General features: G+C 39.2%; 1 protein-coding gene across 1 annotated transcript in view; it reads right to left on the minus strand.

The window, feature by feature from the left end:
• The window catches only part of LOC104596216 (uncharacterized), a 32,068-nt gene extending 14,092 nt beyond the window's left edge, over positions 1-17,976 (minus strand). Inside the window, exons 1-11 of the mRNA XM_010257283.3 lie at positions 17,647-17,976; positions 17,150-17,268; positions 16,955-17,061; positions 16,736-16,823; positions 12,893-13,991; positions 12,753-12,807; positions 12,511-12,592; positions 12,237-12,317; positions 11,941-12,045; positions 11,808-11,857; positions 199-313 (exon numbers count right to left, since the gene is read on the minus strand). Of these exons, the coding sequence (XP_010255585.1) occupies positions 199-313; positions 11,808-11,857; positions 11,941-12,045; positions 12,237-12,317; positions 12,511-12,592; positions 12,753-12,807; positions 12,893-13,991; positions 16,736-16,823; positions 16,955-17,061; positions 17,150-17,268; positions 17,647-17,779 (2,034 nt within the window). The 5' untranslated portion in view covers positions 17,780-17,976. The remainder of the gene's footprint in view (positions 1-198; positions 314-11,807; positions 11,858-11,940; positions 12,046-12,236; positions 12,318-12,510; positions 12,593-12,752; positions 12,808-12,892; positions 13,992-16,735; positions 16,824-16,954; positions 17,062-17,149; positions 17,269-17,646) is intronic.
• Between the last annotated feature and the right edge of the window lie 362 nt (positions 17,977-18,338).

The following is an 18,338-nucleotide window of genomic DNA, read 5'->3' on the forward strand; positions in this document are numbered from 1 at the left end:
TATAGTTTCTTAATTTCTGGTCTAAATTTTTCATTTTCTAGGATCTTCCTTATATGTATCCATTCTGAAATCTCTTTTTTTAGGTAATGAACACTGGCACCAAAGGTTCTTACAATCCAACATGTGTAACTCAAAGTGCTCAAGATTAGGCTCATAAAATAAAATGAAAGCAACCAAAAAGCGCATTCCAGATATTACCTGAGGGCTAGTTACAAGCCTTGAACTACCAACGGATGGCTGTTGTGAATTATGCCGCTGGGGCTGGTTTTCAAACTCCTGTTGTTGTAGAGCTATTGCAAGTTGAAGATCCGAACTGCCAAAAGTTACAGCACAAATAGGAGAGGATTAATAAACAATAAACAGGCAATATTAAAAACACTACAAAAAAGTAAGAAGGATTTTCTCATATGAAGGCATTAAACACTTTATGAAACAACGTTATTAAGCATAGAATGGATAAATTCCATGTCATTTCCCCAAGGGTCAACTGCAGTCAAAGGCATCTTCAAGATTTCAGAAACCAGTCCATGTTCTTAAGGAGTTATCTTCTCATAATGAAGCCTAAGCAAATGCAAAGAATGACACTCATTCAAGAGTAGCTATTATCCGTTATGCCCATCTACAGACTCTTTATTTCCTAAAAATCCCAGACACATGCTCAAGTTACATCTTGCCAAATTTAATTAATTTTTTATCAATAACAACATTTCATTAAAATCCAAGAAGAATTACAGAGCAGAGAGGTAACCTTTCTTACCTCTCCTCACCAGAATTAAAAATATAATACAAATTACAGTTGTGCCCAAAACATTTGATTTCTTCCCACCCCTTGTTTTGCTAGAACATCAGCAAAAGCATTAGCAGTCCTTTTGACCCAGCTGAATTACACTTTTGTGTAAACCATTTGAATTTCTTCCTCTCACCATTGAAGATCCAGAAGCCAGTCAATGTTTTAAAAGCACAGGGGTCAATTTGCGCCTGAGGCGCACACCTTTTTATTCAAGGTGCAAAAAATTAAAAAAAAAAAGCTAAAAATAAAAAATGTCAACAAATCAAGAAAAAAAGCCAAAAGTTTCAAAAAAATGCAAAAAAAATAAAAATATTAAACATAATATTAATAAAAATATAAACTTAAATTTTAAAATAAATGTTTTAAAAACCTATTATCTAAAATTAAAATACATAAATATAACATGTAAAGCATATTCAAATGAGAATTTAAAAATAAAATCAAATATATAAAACATTTTCAAGCATATAAAACCCACAATCTCTTTTTTTTCTCAATTGGATTACTTCAAGTAGCTAATGTGATGTAAAACATATTACATTCCTGATTCTACGAGATGCCTTTGTGCCACACCCCTCGAGGCAAGCCCAAACAAGTCCACATTAGGTCTTAAATTCTTAGTTCTCACACAAAAATAATGATTTATAGTTTTAATTGCTTTTTAAGAAGATATTTTATTAGGATGAATGAATGAACAACATTACCAAATAGGGGGTAAAGTGGACTTGTTTGGGCTTGCCTCAAGGGGCGTGATACGGGGGTCCAGGGGTGAAGCCCCCGGCCCAGCCACTAGACAAAAAAAAAATGCAAAAAGACGTCAAATTTTCAAAAGGCGCACGCCTGGGATAAGGCACAAGACGCACCAGGCATGTGCCCTTTGAAAGGGCTGCGCCTAGGACCTAGGCGAGGCGCCTACCCTAAAATGCGCCTTGCCTATGCACCTAGGTACACCTTTTAAATCACTGAAGCCAGTTCCTCCCTTTTCTCTCCCACACCAATTGGACCTGAGAATAACCCAATAATCTTTCCATCCTTGTTCCTAAACACACCACCAATACTAGGACCTGAATTTCCTGCACTACTCCCATCAACATTTAACTTTATAAAACCATTATCCAATGGAGTCCAAAGAGATCTTAAAACAGTCTTATTACAATCTGAACTAGCCACAGCCTTCCAGTTATTCATAGCATCAACTGAGGAGAAATCAACAAAAAAGCTCCAAAGTCTTCACCCAATGGACCACTCTAATCAGAATCCTCTCAATAATTCCCTATTCGCTTCTTTCCTTTTCAGAGAAAATTCTGCCATCTTGGAGTTTTGTTCTTCCCAAATAGTCCACCTCACCGCAGCTCTTACACATCTCCACAGCAATCTTCCTCTTTTCTTAGGCCACCAAAAGAAAGTAGAGGTAAACAGGCTTTGCACATTAGGTGGGGGAGTCCACCTACACCCAAACAAGGAAAAAAACCACTCCCAAACAGATTTAACAAAGGGGCAAGAGATTAATAAGTGGAAGCAAGTTTCTCCATTAGCCTTACAAAGAACACACCAGCATGGGGATAAGCTCCATTTGGGTCTTTTCATTTGAAGTAGATCAAAAGTATTTATTCTTTCCAGGAAGACCTCCCAATAAAAGCCTCCAATTCTTGGAGGGACAGGTTTACACCAAACCTCCTTAACATGAAATGCAAAGCACAAGCTATTAGAGGGTTGGATTAGAACCTTAAAAAAGGAGCCACAAGAGAAAACACCAGAGGAGGAGAGGGTCCAAATACAACTATCTGAACTGGAAGGGTCCAAAAACAACCCATCAAGGACCTGAAGCAAGTCCAAAACATCAATTAGCTCTAAATCCCTTACACCCCTTCTCAAGCCCAAATCCCAATCAAGGTCAAGTCTTGAATTTCAAGGGAAGGTTCCCCACCCAAACATGTTCCCAAAATTTTATATCAGTTTCAGAACAATGGCCATACCTGACAAAAGGCAAGAACAGCATAACAGCATGGATAACCTTCCAAGGAGAGGCACAAGTAGCCCTACAATGAACACCAGTATGGCAGTATCCCAACCATCAGCCGCAAGCCCATGAATACTTACCACCACTTTTGCCCAAAGTTTATCTTTATCCATAGGTAATGTCCACCGCCATTTACCCAATAATGCCAAATTCCTTTGTAATAAATTATATAGTTCTAGACCACCAAACTCCTTACTCCTACAAACCACTTCCCAACTAACTCTATGGTCCCTTTTTCCTCCCATGCCTCTCACAAGAAGTCCCTCGTCATCTTTTCCAATCTTCTGCCAACACCCACTAGCATCTTCAACACTGACATGTTAGCTAGCTATAGCCCTACAAACCACTTCCCAAGTAACTTTATGGTCCCTTTTTCCCTCCCTTGGCCCCCACTGCAATCTATCTTCTAGAAGGTAAGGCAGCTATAGCCCCCCAAGCTTTGAAGAAATCATCAATCTTAAAGTCTGAGAACAGATTCAAAGCCTTAACCCAATGTGCAACTCGCCCACTCTTAGGGTTATGACCTCAATCATGACCATCTTCATATTCTGTTAGATCATCTTTAATTATTTCTGTAACCCTATCACACAGTATAACTAGCCTCTCCCAACTGGTATTCCAACAGCTCTTTTTAAGAAGTGTAATCTTCTTCCCTACATCTAAGTTCATTGATGCACCCCCACACACACCATTAATTGCCAAAAAATTTAATTAAGTTTCTAACATCTACAGATTTTTTTTACAATATGTTAATGATTTATAAGAACATAAAATTCTACATATTTTTGAAGTGTTAATGCTAGAGTATACCTATAAGTGTTTCATGCAGTATCTGGTGTTATATCAGGCCATAGTTGTCAAGCGATGCCTAGGCGATAAGGCGTTATTGGAGAGTTGCCTAACCCAAACGCTTACATATTTATACGAAAGACACCACACAATATTTTACATTTTTATTTTATTTTATTAATAGTAGTACAATAAATATTGTTAAACTAAATTATTTATTGTGGGTTTATAGTATTAATATTGTTTTTTTAAGAATGAGTAAATAATTTTATTAAAGAGAATAAAGAAGAGTACAATCAGCCTTGGAGGCACGAGATGCCACCTCCCCTTTAGGATGAGTAGACCCAATGACTTGACTGAGAAGCAGCTGTACAAGGCCTACAAATTGCTAACCAACTTGGGGTGCACTCCAAGGTGGTAGGGATTGGCTGCTGAATCTGAACAGTGCCGTTTGGGGCTACATAGACCTCTTGAAAAAAGTAAAATGGATCACAAGGAATATGTCAGTCAACTTCAAGTGGATTAGCAGATCAGCAAATGCCTTCGCAAACTCTTTGGCTAAACAAGGGGCTTCTCGGGCTTCTTTGTATTGGGCTAATTTATAGTATTAATATTGTTATTCTTATTCTAGTTTCTTTTTGTTATTTTCTTATCTGTTTTGAGTTCAATCAAGACACAAGTCAGTGACATAGTCTTGAACCCTTTAGGACTTTAAAACCTAAATTGGTAAGTTTGGTGTTTGGAGAATCCCTTGGTGAGGCCTTACCCCTCCTGTTCCGGTGTTTGGAGAATCCCTTGGTTCAGGGGATAGATGTCAAATTGTCAATTTGGAGGATGAATGGAGCTGGAAGTGGAGTGGTAATGGCTGCTTCTCAATCCAGTCATTGGCCCTCAAACTTGCAGTTCAGGCTCTACGGGCTTTCCTATCAATCAGATCTGGAATCCAATCAGCCCTTCCAAATCTAATTTTCTAGTTTGGAATATGGTTCTAAATAAGTGCCTTTCTAGAACTAATTTGGAAAGAAGAGGTTTACAGCTTCCTGATGTATCTTGTGGGCTTTGTGGCCTTCTGCCCAAATCTACAGATCACCTTTGTCTCCACTGCCCACTTTCCTCTCAGGTGTGAGAGAACTTCCTGAATGTTGTGTGGATCTGTTGGGTTATGCCGGGCACTCTGAAAGACCTTCTGTGCTGCTCGAAGATCAGGGGTCTCAAGAAGAAAGGAAAGTTGGCGTGGAGAACTATTCCAGCAGCTTTCCTATGGTCCATTTGGTCTGAAAGAAACAACAGAATCTTTTGTAACAAATTCAAAAAGGAGTTGATGCAGGGTGCAGTGAGCAAGCTGGTTTCTTGGGTGTCTGTAAACTCTGAATTCAAAGCGCCTGAATGTGCCCCAGTTACTCAGGTCCCAATCCCTGTGGAGTCTGTAATCTGAGTTGATCCTTGGCCAGTCCTTCTCTGGCTAGGATTTAGTTGTATCCTCCTTTCTATTTTGAATAAATTTACCTTACACCTTTCAAAAAAAAAATAAAAATAACTTGAAGATTTTATCCAATTGACACACAAGAACAATCAATAGGACTTCTTCCTAGGACCAAAACAAGGGCTCAACCCTTATGTTTGTATTTTACTTTCTTATTTTTCTATTCATAAATATGTTAACTTTTTTATCAAATAAATATGTTGACTTTCTATCTATTGATATGGGGTTTATACTTATTTCATGAGAATTTTGGTGATTATTAGTTAAAGATCACTACTTATTACTATAAAACTTAGGGATCTACCCTAGGATTCATATTTTTTAATTTTAAAAAATGCATCGCCTAGGCAACAAGGCACTCCCCTATCGCCTAGCTTCACCTTGGCGCCTTGAAAACTATGTATCAGGCATGTATCATGTCTGACACCAGCACACTAGGAATGCACAAGCATCCAGATGTCACAGGCTGTTATATTGAAAACACATTTTATGATGGTTTAAAGCTGTCTCAGCCTTCATATTAACCAAGAGCAAATTTATGGTAACAGGAAGACGCTGGATATAGAAGAATTAGCTATAGCTCTGGGCTGCAATGTGGGCAGCCTTACAGCCAGTCTTACGTATACACAACAGACATGAGAATCAGAATCTGAAGCATATCCAGGACTCTGACACAGCAAGACAAAGAAGTAAGGTCTCATGGATGTCTATTGAAAAGTAATAAACTATTAAAATAATACATATTTTATTGAATTTTAACATTATAAATAGACCTGGCAAAAAGTTGACCCAACCCGCGAACCCGACCTGACCCAACCCGAAAAATAGGGTTAGGGTCTCATATTTAGCAACCCGAATGTGAAAATGACCCAACCCGACCCGACCCAAAAAAAAAACTGGGTTGGGTTGGGTTGGGTCATGGGTCAACCCGCTGTCCCGATTGTCAAGTCTAATTGGGATTATTTATGCATTGTTAGAAGTTTTCCACTCTTTAATTTTTTCTATTTAGTCTTTACTTTTTATTGTTTACTCTTTAAATTGTTAAATGTTCAAGTTTTTTTTATATTTGGAATTTTAAGGTTAATTCTTTTAATTTTGACATTTTTCATGTAATTTTTCTTTATTTTTTTAATTTCAATTATTTTTTGGGATGACCCGAATTGACCCATGGGTCAACCCTAACCCGAACATTTAGGGTTAGGGTCTAGCATTTGACAACCCAACCCGAAATTCAACCCGACCCAAAATCAACCCGAAATACCTTGACCCAACTTGAACCCGACCCACCCAACCCGATTGCAAGGTCTAATTATAAACCTATAGAAAAGTGTCTAAACATTGTGTTTGTTATTTTATAACATTTTATAGGGAAAATGGCATTTTGTATTTATTAACTGTTCATTTATGTCGAATAAGCAAGGAAAAAAAAAGAAAAAAAAATGTCACATCCAAGCATCCTTCAAGAATCCATGGAGTATTGGTGTCTAACACATCTCTGACACAGAAATTTAATTTGTTTAGGAGAGACCTTTTTTATGATTAACAGTGTTGATTCCATTCAAAACAGCACCATACTACCAAAAAATACTGGATAGAATGGGACAAAAAATAGCCCAAAGGCAACAGAGGATTGTAAAGTAAATATTACAAGTTACTCCTTGGTCTGAGTATTCCTCATACAAGATTTTCTCAGGTTATCTGTTATGGGCCCGGAAGTAGGATCTCGTCACGGGTCGGTCCACGGGGAGAACCTCTTGCTCCCCCTTGCGCCTTCCCTTGCGTGCAGACCCTATTGTGGAAAACCGAATGGGTGATTTGTCCAAGAGACCACCCAAACTCTCCTCACCCTTCTCTTGACTGGAAACTGAATACTTTATTCCCAAATCACAACTCCTTAAATAGAAGATTACAAGAGGAGACTCCTTACTCCATTCGACTAAGCTAGGACAATCCAACTTTAAATCAAACTCCTACTTCTAACAGACTTCTAACAGAACTCAGTTCCTATCTCTAATAGATAAGTAAGAACAGAACTAGATAAATAAGAACAGAACTCCTACTTCTAACAGACTTCTAACAGAACTCAGTTCCTATCTCTAATAGATAAGTAAGAACAGAACTAGATAAGTAAGAACAGAACTGGAATAAGTAAACTATTGGCGAGCTGGCAAGAAGAGCTGACGTGGCAAGATAAGCTGTTGTGTGGGCCCCCCCCCTCACTGCTACTGCTGGCGGCGGTAATTCTTCCCACGAATGCATCCACAACATTACTCCCCTCTTGGACTACGAGCTTGTCCTCAAGCTCGAATTCAGGATGGGTGTCGGGAAACACCGTCAAAGGAATCCCGGATAGGTGGAATGACTTTGCCCTCCTGGATCGGGTTCCAATGAAGGGGGTTCATCCTCATCTTCCTCTTGTTTCACCGAGAGGCAGAAAAGTTTCTTGCACTTGTGCCCTGCTGAGTAGAGTTCATCGCAATTAAAACATTGCCCCCTCGCCCTGCGTTCTACCATCTCAACCCTGGGCAAGTGCTTAATAGGGGGTGTAACGACGCCGCTCCCCACACTGGATGCTGATCTGGAATTGGTGCTCGTCTGTGGCTTCCGTTCTTGGCTGGCTGCTGAATATGGAGCCATTCCGAGTGATTCCGGGGATGCCCATGCTGATGGAGGTTGCCCCATACTGAAGGTTCCGTGGCCGAGTTGTAGTTTGCGTTCGAAGGCGCGTGCTAGGTTCATGGCTGTGACCAGGTTGGGAGGGTGTTGCATCTCCACGAGCCCCACGGTGAACATATCGACTTGCTGATATGCGCGAATTGAGGTTGCTCTGGCGAGAAGGGTTTGGAACTGGCGTTGGTATTCTGCCACGGTTCCAGTTTGCTTGAGGTTGATTAACTCGCCCAGCGGGTTGCTTGTCAACGGTGGTCCAAACCTGAGGAAACAATATGATTTAAATTGTCCCCAACTGAGCCCGGGTTCTTCTTGCTCCAGTCGGTAGAACCAGAGTTGCGCCTCTTCTGATAGGTGGAAGGCGGCCAGACTGACCTTATCTTTGTCATCAGTGCGCTGATTACGGAAGAACTGTTCACAGTGATACAGCCATCCTAACGGGTCTCCAGTGCCATTGTAAGATGGGAATTCCAGCCAGCCATACTTGGGAATAACTGCGGCTGTCGGGGCAGCGGTCTGCTGTTCGCTAGACGTCTCTGCCCAGTCCGGACGACGACTGTTTGTGGTGGCGGTTCCCTCAAAACTTCTTTCCTTGTTGGAGAGGAATGCTTCCAGCAGGCGTCACAGCTCCCAGACATCATCCTTGACTTCACGAACCTCCATGCTGGTTTCTGCGAGCCTATGTTCCAGTTCGTGGACCCTGGAAGACAGCAGCTCCTGTTCCCCCATGACAGTAGGCTCTGATACCAGAATGTTATGGGCCCGGGCGTAGGATCTCGTCACAGGTCGGTCCACGGGGAGAACCTCTTGCTCCCCCTTGCGCCTTCCCTTGCGTGCAAACCCTATTGTGGAAAACCGAATGGGTGATTTGTCCAAGAGACCACCCGAACTCTCCTCACCCTTCTCTTGACTGGAAACTGAATACTTTATTCCCAAATCACAGCTCCTTAAATAGGAGATTACAAGAGGAGACTCCTTACTCCATTCGACTAAGCTAGGACAATCCAACTTTAAATCAAACTCCTACTTCTAACAGACTTCTAACAGAACTCAGTTCCTATCTCTAATAGATAAGTAAGAACAGAACTCCTACTTCTAACAGACTTCTAACAGAACTCAGTTCCTATCTCTAATAGATAAGTAAGAACAGAACTAGATAAGTAAGAATAGAACTGGAATAAGTAAACTATTGGCAAGCTGGCAAGAAGAGCTGACGTGGCAAGATAAGCTGCTGTGTGGGCCCCCCCTCACTGCTGCTGCCGGCGGCGGTAATTCTTCCCACGAATGCATCCACAACATTATCTGTCTTAGCTAAGAAATCTGCCAAAGAATTTGCAGATCTAGAGGGCCATATAAATGAGCTGTTCAGATTGTAACTTAGAGCCTGCACTTGTCTAGGAGAGTCCATGCAACACCACTGCCATTATAATACATGGGGCTGCCTTTGGAGGACAGGATCTGTTTACAAATCAATCTGAGAACCAAATGTAAAAGAAGATCCACTTTTTGGAACATTGGATAGAGCCATTACCCAATGCTGGCCCTGGTTATCTGGGTCTTGGGAGGGATGGACTAGGTATGGACCTAAGCTTTAGCAATTTTTTGCACAAAGTGGCAGCTCACAAACTGAAACCTGTTTTTCTCACACTTAGCCCAAGGTTTTACCATTGCTTGCTTGGCCTCTTACTGGAAGGTCGTATGCTAACCAAATCATTTTGTTTTTGATCAGCAACACAGAAATGATTTCATTAATTAGAAAAAAAAAAGAATAAAAACTATGGATACAACAAGAAGTTGTGAAAGAAACCAGCTTCAATAAGCTGACCCAAATCAAATTTACAAATGAGCCCAAAACATGTGTTCTTTGAACCCCTTGCTTAGCTAAGCTATCTGCCAAGCTATTGGAAGATCTCCTCACCCATCTCACACATTCACACGGATTGACATGTCCCTTGACAGCCATTTAACTAACCAAATCATAAATTCACTTTTGATAAAGGATGCTTCAGCAGACATGACCACTCAACTCCTTTCTCTATTCAGAATCCTGGTGGTGGTAGAAACAAATAATAAATTTGAAAATCATCCAAGAGATTTCCTTTAGCACAATTAACAAGATGAATCAAAGTTCCACTTCATCAGTTTATGTTACATGGACACTTTAAAATAGGTGCTTTACCCATATTGAACACAAATGAACAGCAATAATGACATGGCACTTGAGGATTCTTCTTTCTGTAACATTTATAATATGTGACTAAAGAACCTCAAAGTTGAATGGTAAATTTGAACATAAAAGATATTTTTATATTTCTTTTTCATTAGTTACCTCATCATTTAAAGAGCATAAAATATATCATCAAAAAAAGTAAGCATAGGAGAAAAGTCCCCAGATATTATTTTTTTCAGGATTGCTGAGCGCTGTATCCATGTCAGATTCCAAAGCTTCAATCAGTTTCCAAGTAATATAGGTCATCAATTAAGAGAAGGCTTGCTTCCCAAAAAAAAGCTGGAATGCTGGACAACTGGGCTTAGAAGGCTTGAGACAAGTCAATATCCCTTTGCCAAGTAAATGGTGGTGGCAAGTCAGTCAAGGAATGGATAATTCATAGTAAAAGGTTATCACAATAAAGTATGGAAGTTGACATTTGGGATGGGAGTTTGGTGAAGATAGGACCTTTATGGGTGTGCAATACAAGTTGAGAGGTGGGGATAAAATCAGCTTTGGGGCTGATACATGATGCAGAAAGCCAGAAATATCTTCTCAAGGTCAATTTTCCAGCTCCATATGATATTATTGTTCATAGAGAATAGGTGGTGATTTAGGATTGCTATAAAATGGGCCCCATGAGTAGTTCAGCAGGGGAGGTTCTGAAAGAATATCAATGGTCACAATTAAGCATTGGCGCTAAGGCTTCACAAAAAAGTGCACCATACCCAGTTCAAGCTGATTCAAGAATCTGGCAGTGGGATCTGCCACTACCAGATACTTGAGAAACCTCACAACACTGTAAGACACTTCAGAAAGCAGAAGACTCATCAAAATATTCATATTTCAAGAGTTTTTTCTAGGTTGGTTTGGTTGGGGGAGGTCTACTGGAGCTTCATTTGGAGGTGTTTTGAAGGTTTAGAGTTTGGTTTTGATTGTTTCTTTCTTTTTCTCCTTTTGGGTGATTTCTTATCACCTTCCTTGCCTCTTTTTCTTTTAATAAATTTTATTTCACTTAAAACAAAAAACAAAAAAAATCTGGCAGTGGGATTCAGGATTCATCTGAAACTGTTCACAGTGTACACACTTTCTCTTGATGTCCCCTCAAAAGGCTCAAAGTCAAAGATGAATTACAGTGTCAACAGAAACATTGGGAGACTACCTAAGGCCAAGCTGTTGGCTAGAGGTATGGCATAACAAAAACCAGATAAGATGATCGCCACTTTGTCATCCACTGCAAATTCAGGACCCTCTGAGCCAATTTTATCCTTGTGTGTGTGATTAGATTTTAAAAGGCAGCTAAACAAAACTTTCTAAAGCTGGCAGAAAAAGAAGGTTAAAGCAAAGAGGAAATGTTGAGGAAAGGAAAATCAAACCCATTCCTTCCTCTCTAGATCTATACAGGCCTTCTAGTTGCTGTCATAATGGGCCAATAATTAGATTTTGACAAATCTGATGTATTCAGAAAACTCCTCAAGCTAAATAAATGTGAGTTAAGGCCATTCCAGAAAGCCCAAGAACTTGACTGCCAACGCATGTAGACCCCATATGATATGCAAAAGATTCATTCTCAATGCAAATCTTCTCAAGATTATTTTAGACAACTCTTTTCAAGATTTGGTTGGATCCTCAAGATTTGCTGAATCTTTGAAGGAATCAGAATCTAGCAAGCATTTCCCTTATAAGATAATATAAAATATGCACTTGGCACCATTTGACAGTTCCCTTGCATAGTGACATTCATAGATGGGTTTCATGTGTGTATTTAAGATTTAAATACTTAAAACAGTGATGGTTCATCCTTCCAAAAAGGGAAAGAATAGATAGACTGGTGAAGAATAATTACTTTAAAGTTGAACCAGCTCCTGTCGAATTATCTATTCTAGCAATATAGTCCTGGGGCAAAAAAAAGTTGCATTAATTTCTTGGAAACCACTGATAAAAACTTCAGAATGACTGATGGTCAAAGAGCTCCATACAGCAGTACTAGCCAAAGCATTTTGCTCATCCCAATGGTCATTGACATGATTTTCTACTTTAAACTCCTTAAAGCTGCCCGTCATAAACACTGTATCTCCATTTACCTGAAAAAGCATAGTTCTAAGTTAAGAGTAGAAAACAAGAAATGGCATTTATAACTCCTGGAGAATTTCCCCCTTTGTGGAAAGACAATAGGAATGATGGCAACAAACATTTAGAAAGGTCCACATAGCTCTCAGAAGTACTTATCCCTGCATTCCGTTGGCAAAGAGAATAAAGATGGAAACATACTTACTTCATTTAACTTTTCCCAAACCAAATCAGGCTGATTTATGTAACCTTGGTCAGTGGCTAAGAGATATAGTTCACCATGAAACTGCAAACAGAATCAAGAATTTACAATTAGCCTGCAAGTTATGCTGACAAAATATGTACTATACTAGATTTACCTTTCAAAAATTCAACAGCTACAAGAATGATCTGTACTTGGTAGACAAGAGACAACAAAAATAAATTGAAACTACAAGAAAACCCTCCAAAAAGAAGGGAAACAATATGGCATAACTGACCTTGAACATAGTGCTGAAGTGATTATTACGGAAAAAAACACAAAGCTCACGTTCCTTCAGACCTTCCTGTAGGCAAAATAGGCTGCAAAAGAAATTAAATAAAAATAAAAGGGAGAAACTAATAATAGGCTGTAAAGCAGAACATAAAGGCTTCAGTTCTGTTCGTAGAGAGAGAGAGAGAGCAGAACAAAGAGGCCTCAGGTTTATGGAATGAACTTCCAAAAAATACAAAATCAAAATACCCGTATATGGTCAGCTGGCTCGCATTGGTTTTTAAGAAGTTCCTAATCAGTTCCCCTGAAGATATTTAAATAGAAAGTTATTTATATACACGAATGCCAAACAATTAAAAGATTGATCATGATGTGTTAAGTGATTTAACCTTTCTGTTGAGTAATTTCATCCTTGGGACTTAAGTCATCTTGTCCGCCTTTGTCAGCTTGCTCAGCAAGAACCACCTCACCTTCATACATAGGCTCTCGGTTTTCATAAATTTTTAGACCCGAATCTAGTATGCATTCCTCTCCTTCATATATGGGCTCACTGCCATCAAGGCTTGAGGTGGCACCCTTTGTTATATTATCCTTACGCTGGCTTCCACCACTAGAAACATCAAAATCTGCATTTGGTGCAGATGGGCAAGATGGCACTGCTGTTTCACAACCACTTTGATCATCTGCTGGTTCACAGTGAACTTCAGATGTGGCAGTAACTTGCATACATGTTTGTTGAATTTGTTGCTCCTCTCCACCAGTAAGCATATGATCTTTGGATGCAGAGGAAGGATCCATGTCAATAGAACAAGTAAGTTCACTTTGATTCTGGACAATCACCTCATCTCTTATGTTCTCCATTATTTCAGCAGAAGCAAAATGCCTTGTCAGTTCTTTATTATTAGTTAACTGATCAAGGTTAATTCTGTCACTAAAAGATGAATGACCAGATCCTCTTGAAATAATTTCAGAGGATATCAAATCAGTGTTACAACCACTGGAAGCATTCAAATTCTGTGATATAGATGGTTCTAGCTGATGGTGGACTTGAGGATCATCACAATTACACCCAACATGCATATCTGCAAGGGCTTCTGATGTGTTACTCTTCATATGTTCACTTCCATCTGAATTTACAGGCCTATTGCTCCCATTGGCATGGGGTGATGGACACTCGCCAACTGAAGTTGCCGATTCAGCTTCTGACAATTTCAATACTCTCAACAGTTCTGCTTCCTCCTCCATGTCTCCCTTCCTTGCTTTCTGATGCCCTGAGATGGAATGTGGAGAATCATCAAAAGATTTACACCTTGAAATGCATGGTGATGGAACTCCCAAAGTTGCAGTAGTTGCAGCAGCAAAATCAATACAATCTTCTTCAGGGCTGCTCTTATGTTCTTCACTCGTATTTCTTGTTTCAAGGGCAACAAGCTCCCCCATAAGAGTGTTGTATGACTTGGACCCAATTGCATTGAAAGTATCATAATCCTATAATGTTCCACAAGAAACAATTAGCTTTGGCTGAAAATTTATCATTGATATCAAACCAATTGGCTGGTTAATAGATTCAAATTTTGGCAAAACAGGTGATGCACAGAGAGACCTTTAGGGGAGCTGTTTCCCCAACCATATATGCTGAATGTTAATAGAGATGCTTCTGTAGCTGAATCTATTAACAAAGGCAATGTGGTTTGATTGCCCAATCTCCATAGAAGTCATCAGCATTGGGAGCTAGACAGTATGCTGAATTTGTTTTAGATCTTGCCAAATCAGATGGTGAGGGTTGAGCAGGAGGATGAATGGGAGTGGACTGGAAATAGGAGGGTGATGGGGTATTCACTGTTAAGTCCATTGTAAGACATCTGAGAGCCCCTCAAATTACTTACTTCCCCAGTATTTTAATTTGGAAATCTCTTGTGCCAACAAAAAATGGGTTCCCACCATGGCCTACAACTCCAGGGAGGTGTTTAACCAAAGAAAACCTGCTAAGAAGGGGGATTCTGCTGGAGGATCATTCATATGTGATGTGCAATCAGGACAGAGAAAGTGCTGATCATCTCTTCATTCATTGCAGGCTGGCAAGGGGTTTATGGATTCACCTTATAAGGGCTGCAAGCTTGAGTTCAATATCTCCTAAAGTCCCTAAAAGAACTTTTATTAGCCTAGCAATTCAGGGACTGAGCAAGAGGGGCAAGGTTGTATCAGAGTTGGTGCCTGCAGCAATCTCATGGACCTTGTGGACAGAAATAAGAGAATCTTCAATAACAGATGTTGAGCTGAGATGAGCTTATCAATGTATCTATTGGTAGATTGGGTTTTTGGGTTTCCGCCTTTAAAGAGTTTTCCGGTCAACCCATATTTCAGCCAATTAGCCAAACCAATTGGCAGAAGTACCTTGTACCAAACACAATTTTTTCAGGCTCAAGTTTTTCAGCTATTACATTCACCCCTTATAGTGAAAAGCTTTCCACATTGTCTTTTAATGTAAATGATGTGGAAAACAAAGCTCTGACCATAAAAGGGGCAAAAATAATAGTTGAAATATTTTTCCAAAACTTTTTTCATCCCTTATGCATTAGAACAAATGGAATCAAAAGAGAAAAAAAAAAATCAATAGGTTTACATGTGGTTATCAGCACTACTTCATGGATCAGGCCTTCTAATCACCATTTCTCAACCCAAGCTGTTAGTTTTCTTCTCTATTTCTATTCAAACTAATGTGTGTATGACATATTTACAGCCTACACTCTACAAAGTCATAAATGTTCTGATAGGTAGCCTTCAAGACCATAAATGTGCTACCAAAGAAAATTCCAAAATCCAAGAAAAAATCAGACCACTAAAGGGTTCCACAATTTGAGAATTCAACCATGTACCTGACAAAGATACAAGTTTCCTATGGTTACAAGAAAAGCTCTTATAAAATTTATTAACCAACACAAGTCTCTCCTTCACCTAAAAAAAACATTTAAGGAATGACAGTTACTCTGAAAGAGATGCTACTTAAACATTGTTTTACTTTACCAGCTACACCCACAGAACAGCCCTAACCTAGCCATGCAACTCATGTGATGATGTGAATACTCAACTTAGTTAATTGTAGAACCCAACTGACCAAGAAAAGGTTTACCTGTAGTAGCATGCTATAGTGGTCAGAGAGAGAGAGAGAGAGAGAGATCTTCAAATGGTGATAAACCTATTAAAAGTTATTAGATTTTGAGAACCGTGTTGTCTAGACGAAATTTTACCTATTTTCTTATGGGGGCTGGGACTGAACCTGGGATGCAAAACATCCCAACATCTGAAAAGCCACAATCATGTTGCATTTTTTTGTTTTAAGAATATAAGATTAAGAACCAAGGGTCTAAAATCCAGTTTCGGTATAAATTTTGGTCGTTGTGTGAGTACAAATTGGTGGAAGTGTATGGAAGCACAAAAAAACATCACAATTATGAAAAGTATAGAAACATTAATGATGGAAATATATGATGTGGCTTTAGAAAGTGATAGAATAAGCATTAATATATACTCAGAACTCTGGTCAATAAACATACTTGGGAATCATTATAGTATTATACAATCAAAAGGTCCAAAAAACCATTTAAAATAGAGGCAGAGACCACAGAAAGACTGCAAGAGATGCATATTATTGCACATAAACAAATGGCTCATATCCATGAGCCCATAACTAACATAAAGTAATCAATCATCTATTGCCGAAACACAGTAAATACATTGGTTTATGCATATTTCAGGTTCTCTAACATTTGCAATTTCTGTTTCAATTTTCTGGTTTTCTTATGTTTTGGAGAGAAGCCGTCCCTTTTTATTGTTAAAGATACCCCGTCTCTCACATTTTTTATAGTCGTAGATCATAATTGAAATGGTTTCATGTTTTGACCAGAGTTATGCATTTTTTCTGCAAAAGATGTATGGTCTGATTGCATTGATCAAAACCTACTAAAGTGTGACTGGTACTTATCAAAGTTTAAGCAAAACTTCAGCCAAGATGTTCAAATGCCACAGAAGCAAGAGTACTTTGGTTGAATTAATTTATTTCATTGAAGTTGGAAACCATGTAGAGAAGTTCAGCATGTAAAGCTAATCAATTTAATTTATTCTACAAACATTACAAAGCAAAAGAAAAAATACAGGAGGATGATAAAGTAGCCCAGTTAATAAGTGAAACAAGAGAAGTTATAGCATAAGAATGAAGGTCTTTCAAAGCATACCTGTGGATCCACAATCCAACCATGATATAATGGAATGTCAAGAAGATCAAATATGGCACACTCTGGTGTGAACTCAAAATCATCAATTCTGTAAAGAAAATAAAATAAAATAAAAGTGGCATGCATTTATGTCAAAATAAGGCCAAAAGAAGAAGAAGGTGGAATCAATGAAAAAATAACGATAAAAAAAGGACAAATATAATGAAATGGAAGACCTACCTCCTGAATTGAATATTAACGTCAATTCCAGTAGCAAGCCGTGGAAGCAGATCAATTGCGTCAGATATGTTTTTTCGCTGATTTTCAACGTATCCAGCATCCTTGTTCTGCGTCATAAGTCAATATTAATAACTCTAACTGATACAATCCGATGCAAATCAACAGTACCCCTTGGATGCAGAAGTAGGCACTTACTTCCACATTGCTGTTAGAATCAATTAATCTTTCAGCAACAAGTGAAAGCAATTTCTGCAGTGAGACTTCAGATGCATCTATGCTCAAATTCAAGTTGTTTCTCAGAAGAAGAACATTACCTATTAAACAGGAATCATTCCCCATTAAAATAAAACACGAATTCAACCAAAAAAAAAAGGATTAACTAAGTCGATAAAACACAATTTCCGTAAAAATCATATAATCCAGATTCCAGATAAAATAAAATCATAACAATAACGCTTATCTCTGAAAATGAAGTCAAATCGAGAAACCAACAAAAAAAGAAAACACTATCAGCTCGACCATTCATTCAATCCTACGTGCCTGAACTTATAATTCGATTCCTGGTGTAGAAGGCTATGCAGGTTTCCGAAACAAAAGATCGAGAATCGACAGAAATGAATACAATAAACGAAAACCCTAGGGATCAGCTAGAAACGCGAAAAAAAAGAAGGAAAGCGGAAAAAAGACTTTACAGATAGCGAGGAGAGGGCAAGGGCCATTATCATTCTGAAGGATTATTGGTGTAGTGCGTCCCAAGAACTGTACGGCCTTCGTCTTGTAAAGGCATTCTTGCTCTGGTTCCTTCCTTCGCTCCTCGCTGGCCATGGCTACAGCCTACAGACCTCACAGCTGTGCTTTTACTTGCTCCAATTAGACGAGGCGAGAGAGAGAAAGTAGGAGAGGAGAGCAGGTGAGAGAAGTGGAATTTAAAGACAAAGGCACGAACCGATGCACATACCGAGTCGGGAGTTGGATGGAAACGATGGCGCTTATTATTATTGTAGGTCTTCTTCTTTGTTTAAGGCGCGATTAAAGCTACGTGGGTTGTGGAGATATCACCGTCAACCGGACCTGACAGTAAATATGCTAAATAAAACCCCCACTGTGTCAGACGAAATGGGACCCAGCTCTGGGACCTTGATCAGTTAATCTCAACCGTCTACTTCACTGTCTCTATATGGTGAAGAAATAAGAGATCCATGAAGGTTCCAAAAAAATCCAAGGATTAGATGCCAACTTTTTAGGCCGGGCCCATCGTGGTCCCTAATTTCCTTCTTTTGTTAGGACACCTCAACGCCAATCGTCTCAAATCGAGTAAGATTCTACTACCAATATCAGCCTCCCAACATTATCCCAAATAACCATTCTCCTTGTCATTCATGCG

The sequence above is a fragment of the Nelumbo nucifera genome, chromosome 1 (genome assembly GCF_055504915.1).
Source record: "Nelumbo nucifera cultivar China Antique chromosome 1, China Antique-T2T, whole genome shotgun sequence".
Classification (NCBI taxonomy): Eukaryota; Viridiplantae; Streptophyta; class Magnoliopsida; order Proteales; family Nelumbonaceae; genus Nelumbo; species Nelumbo nucifera.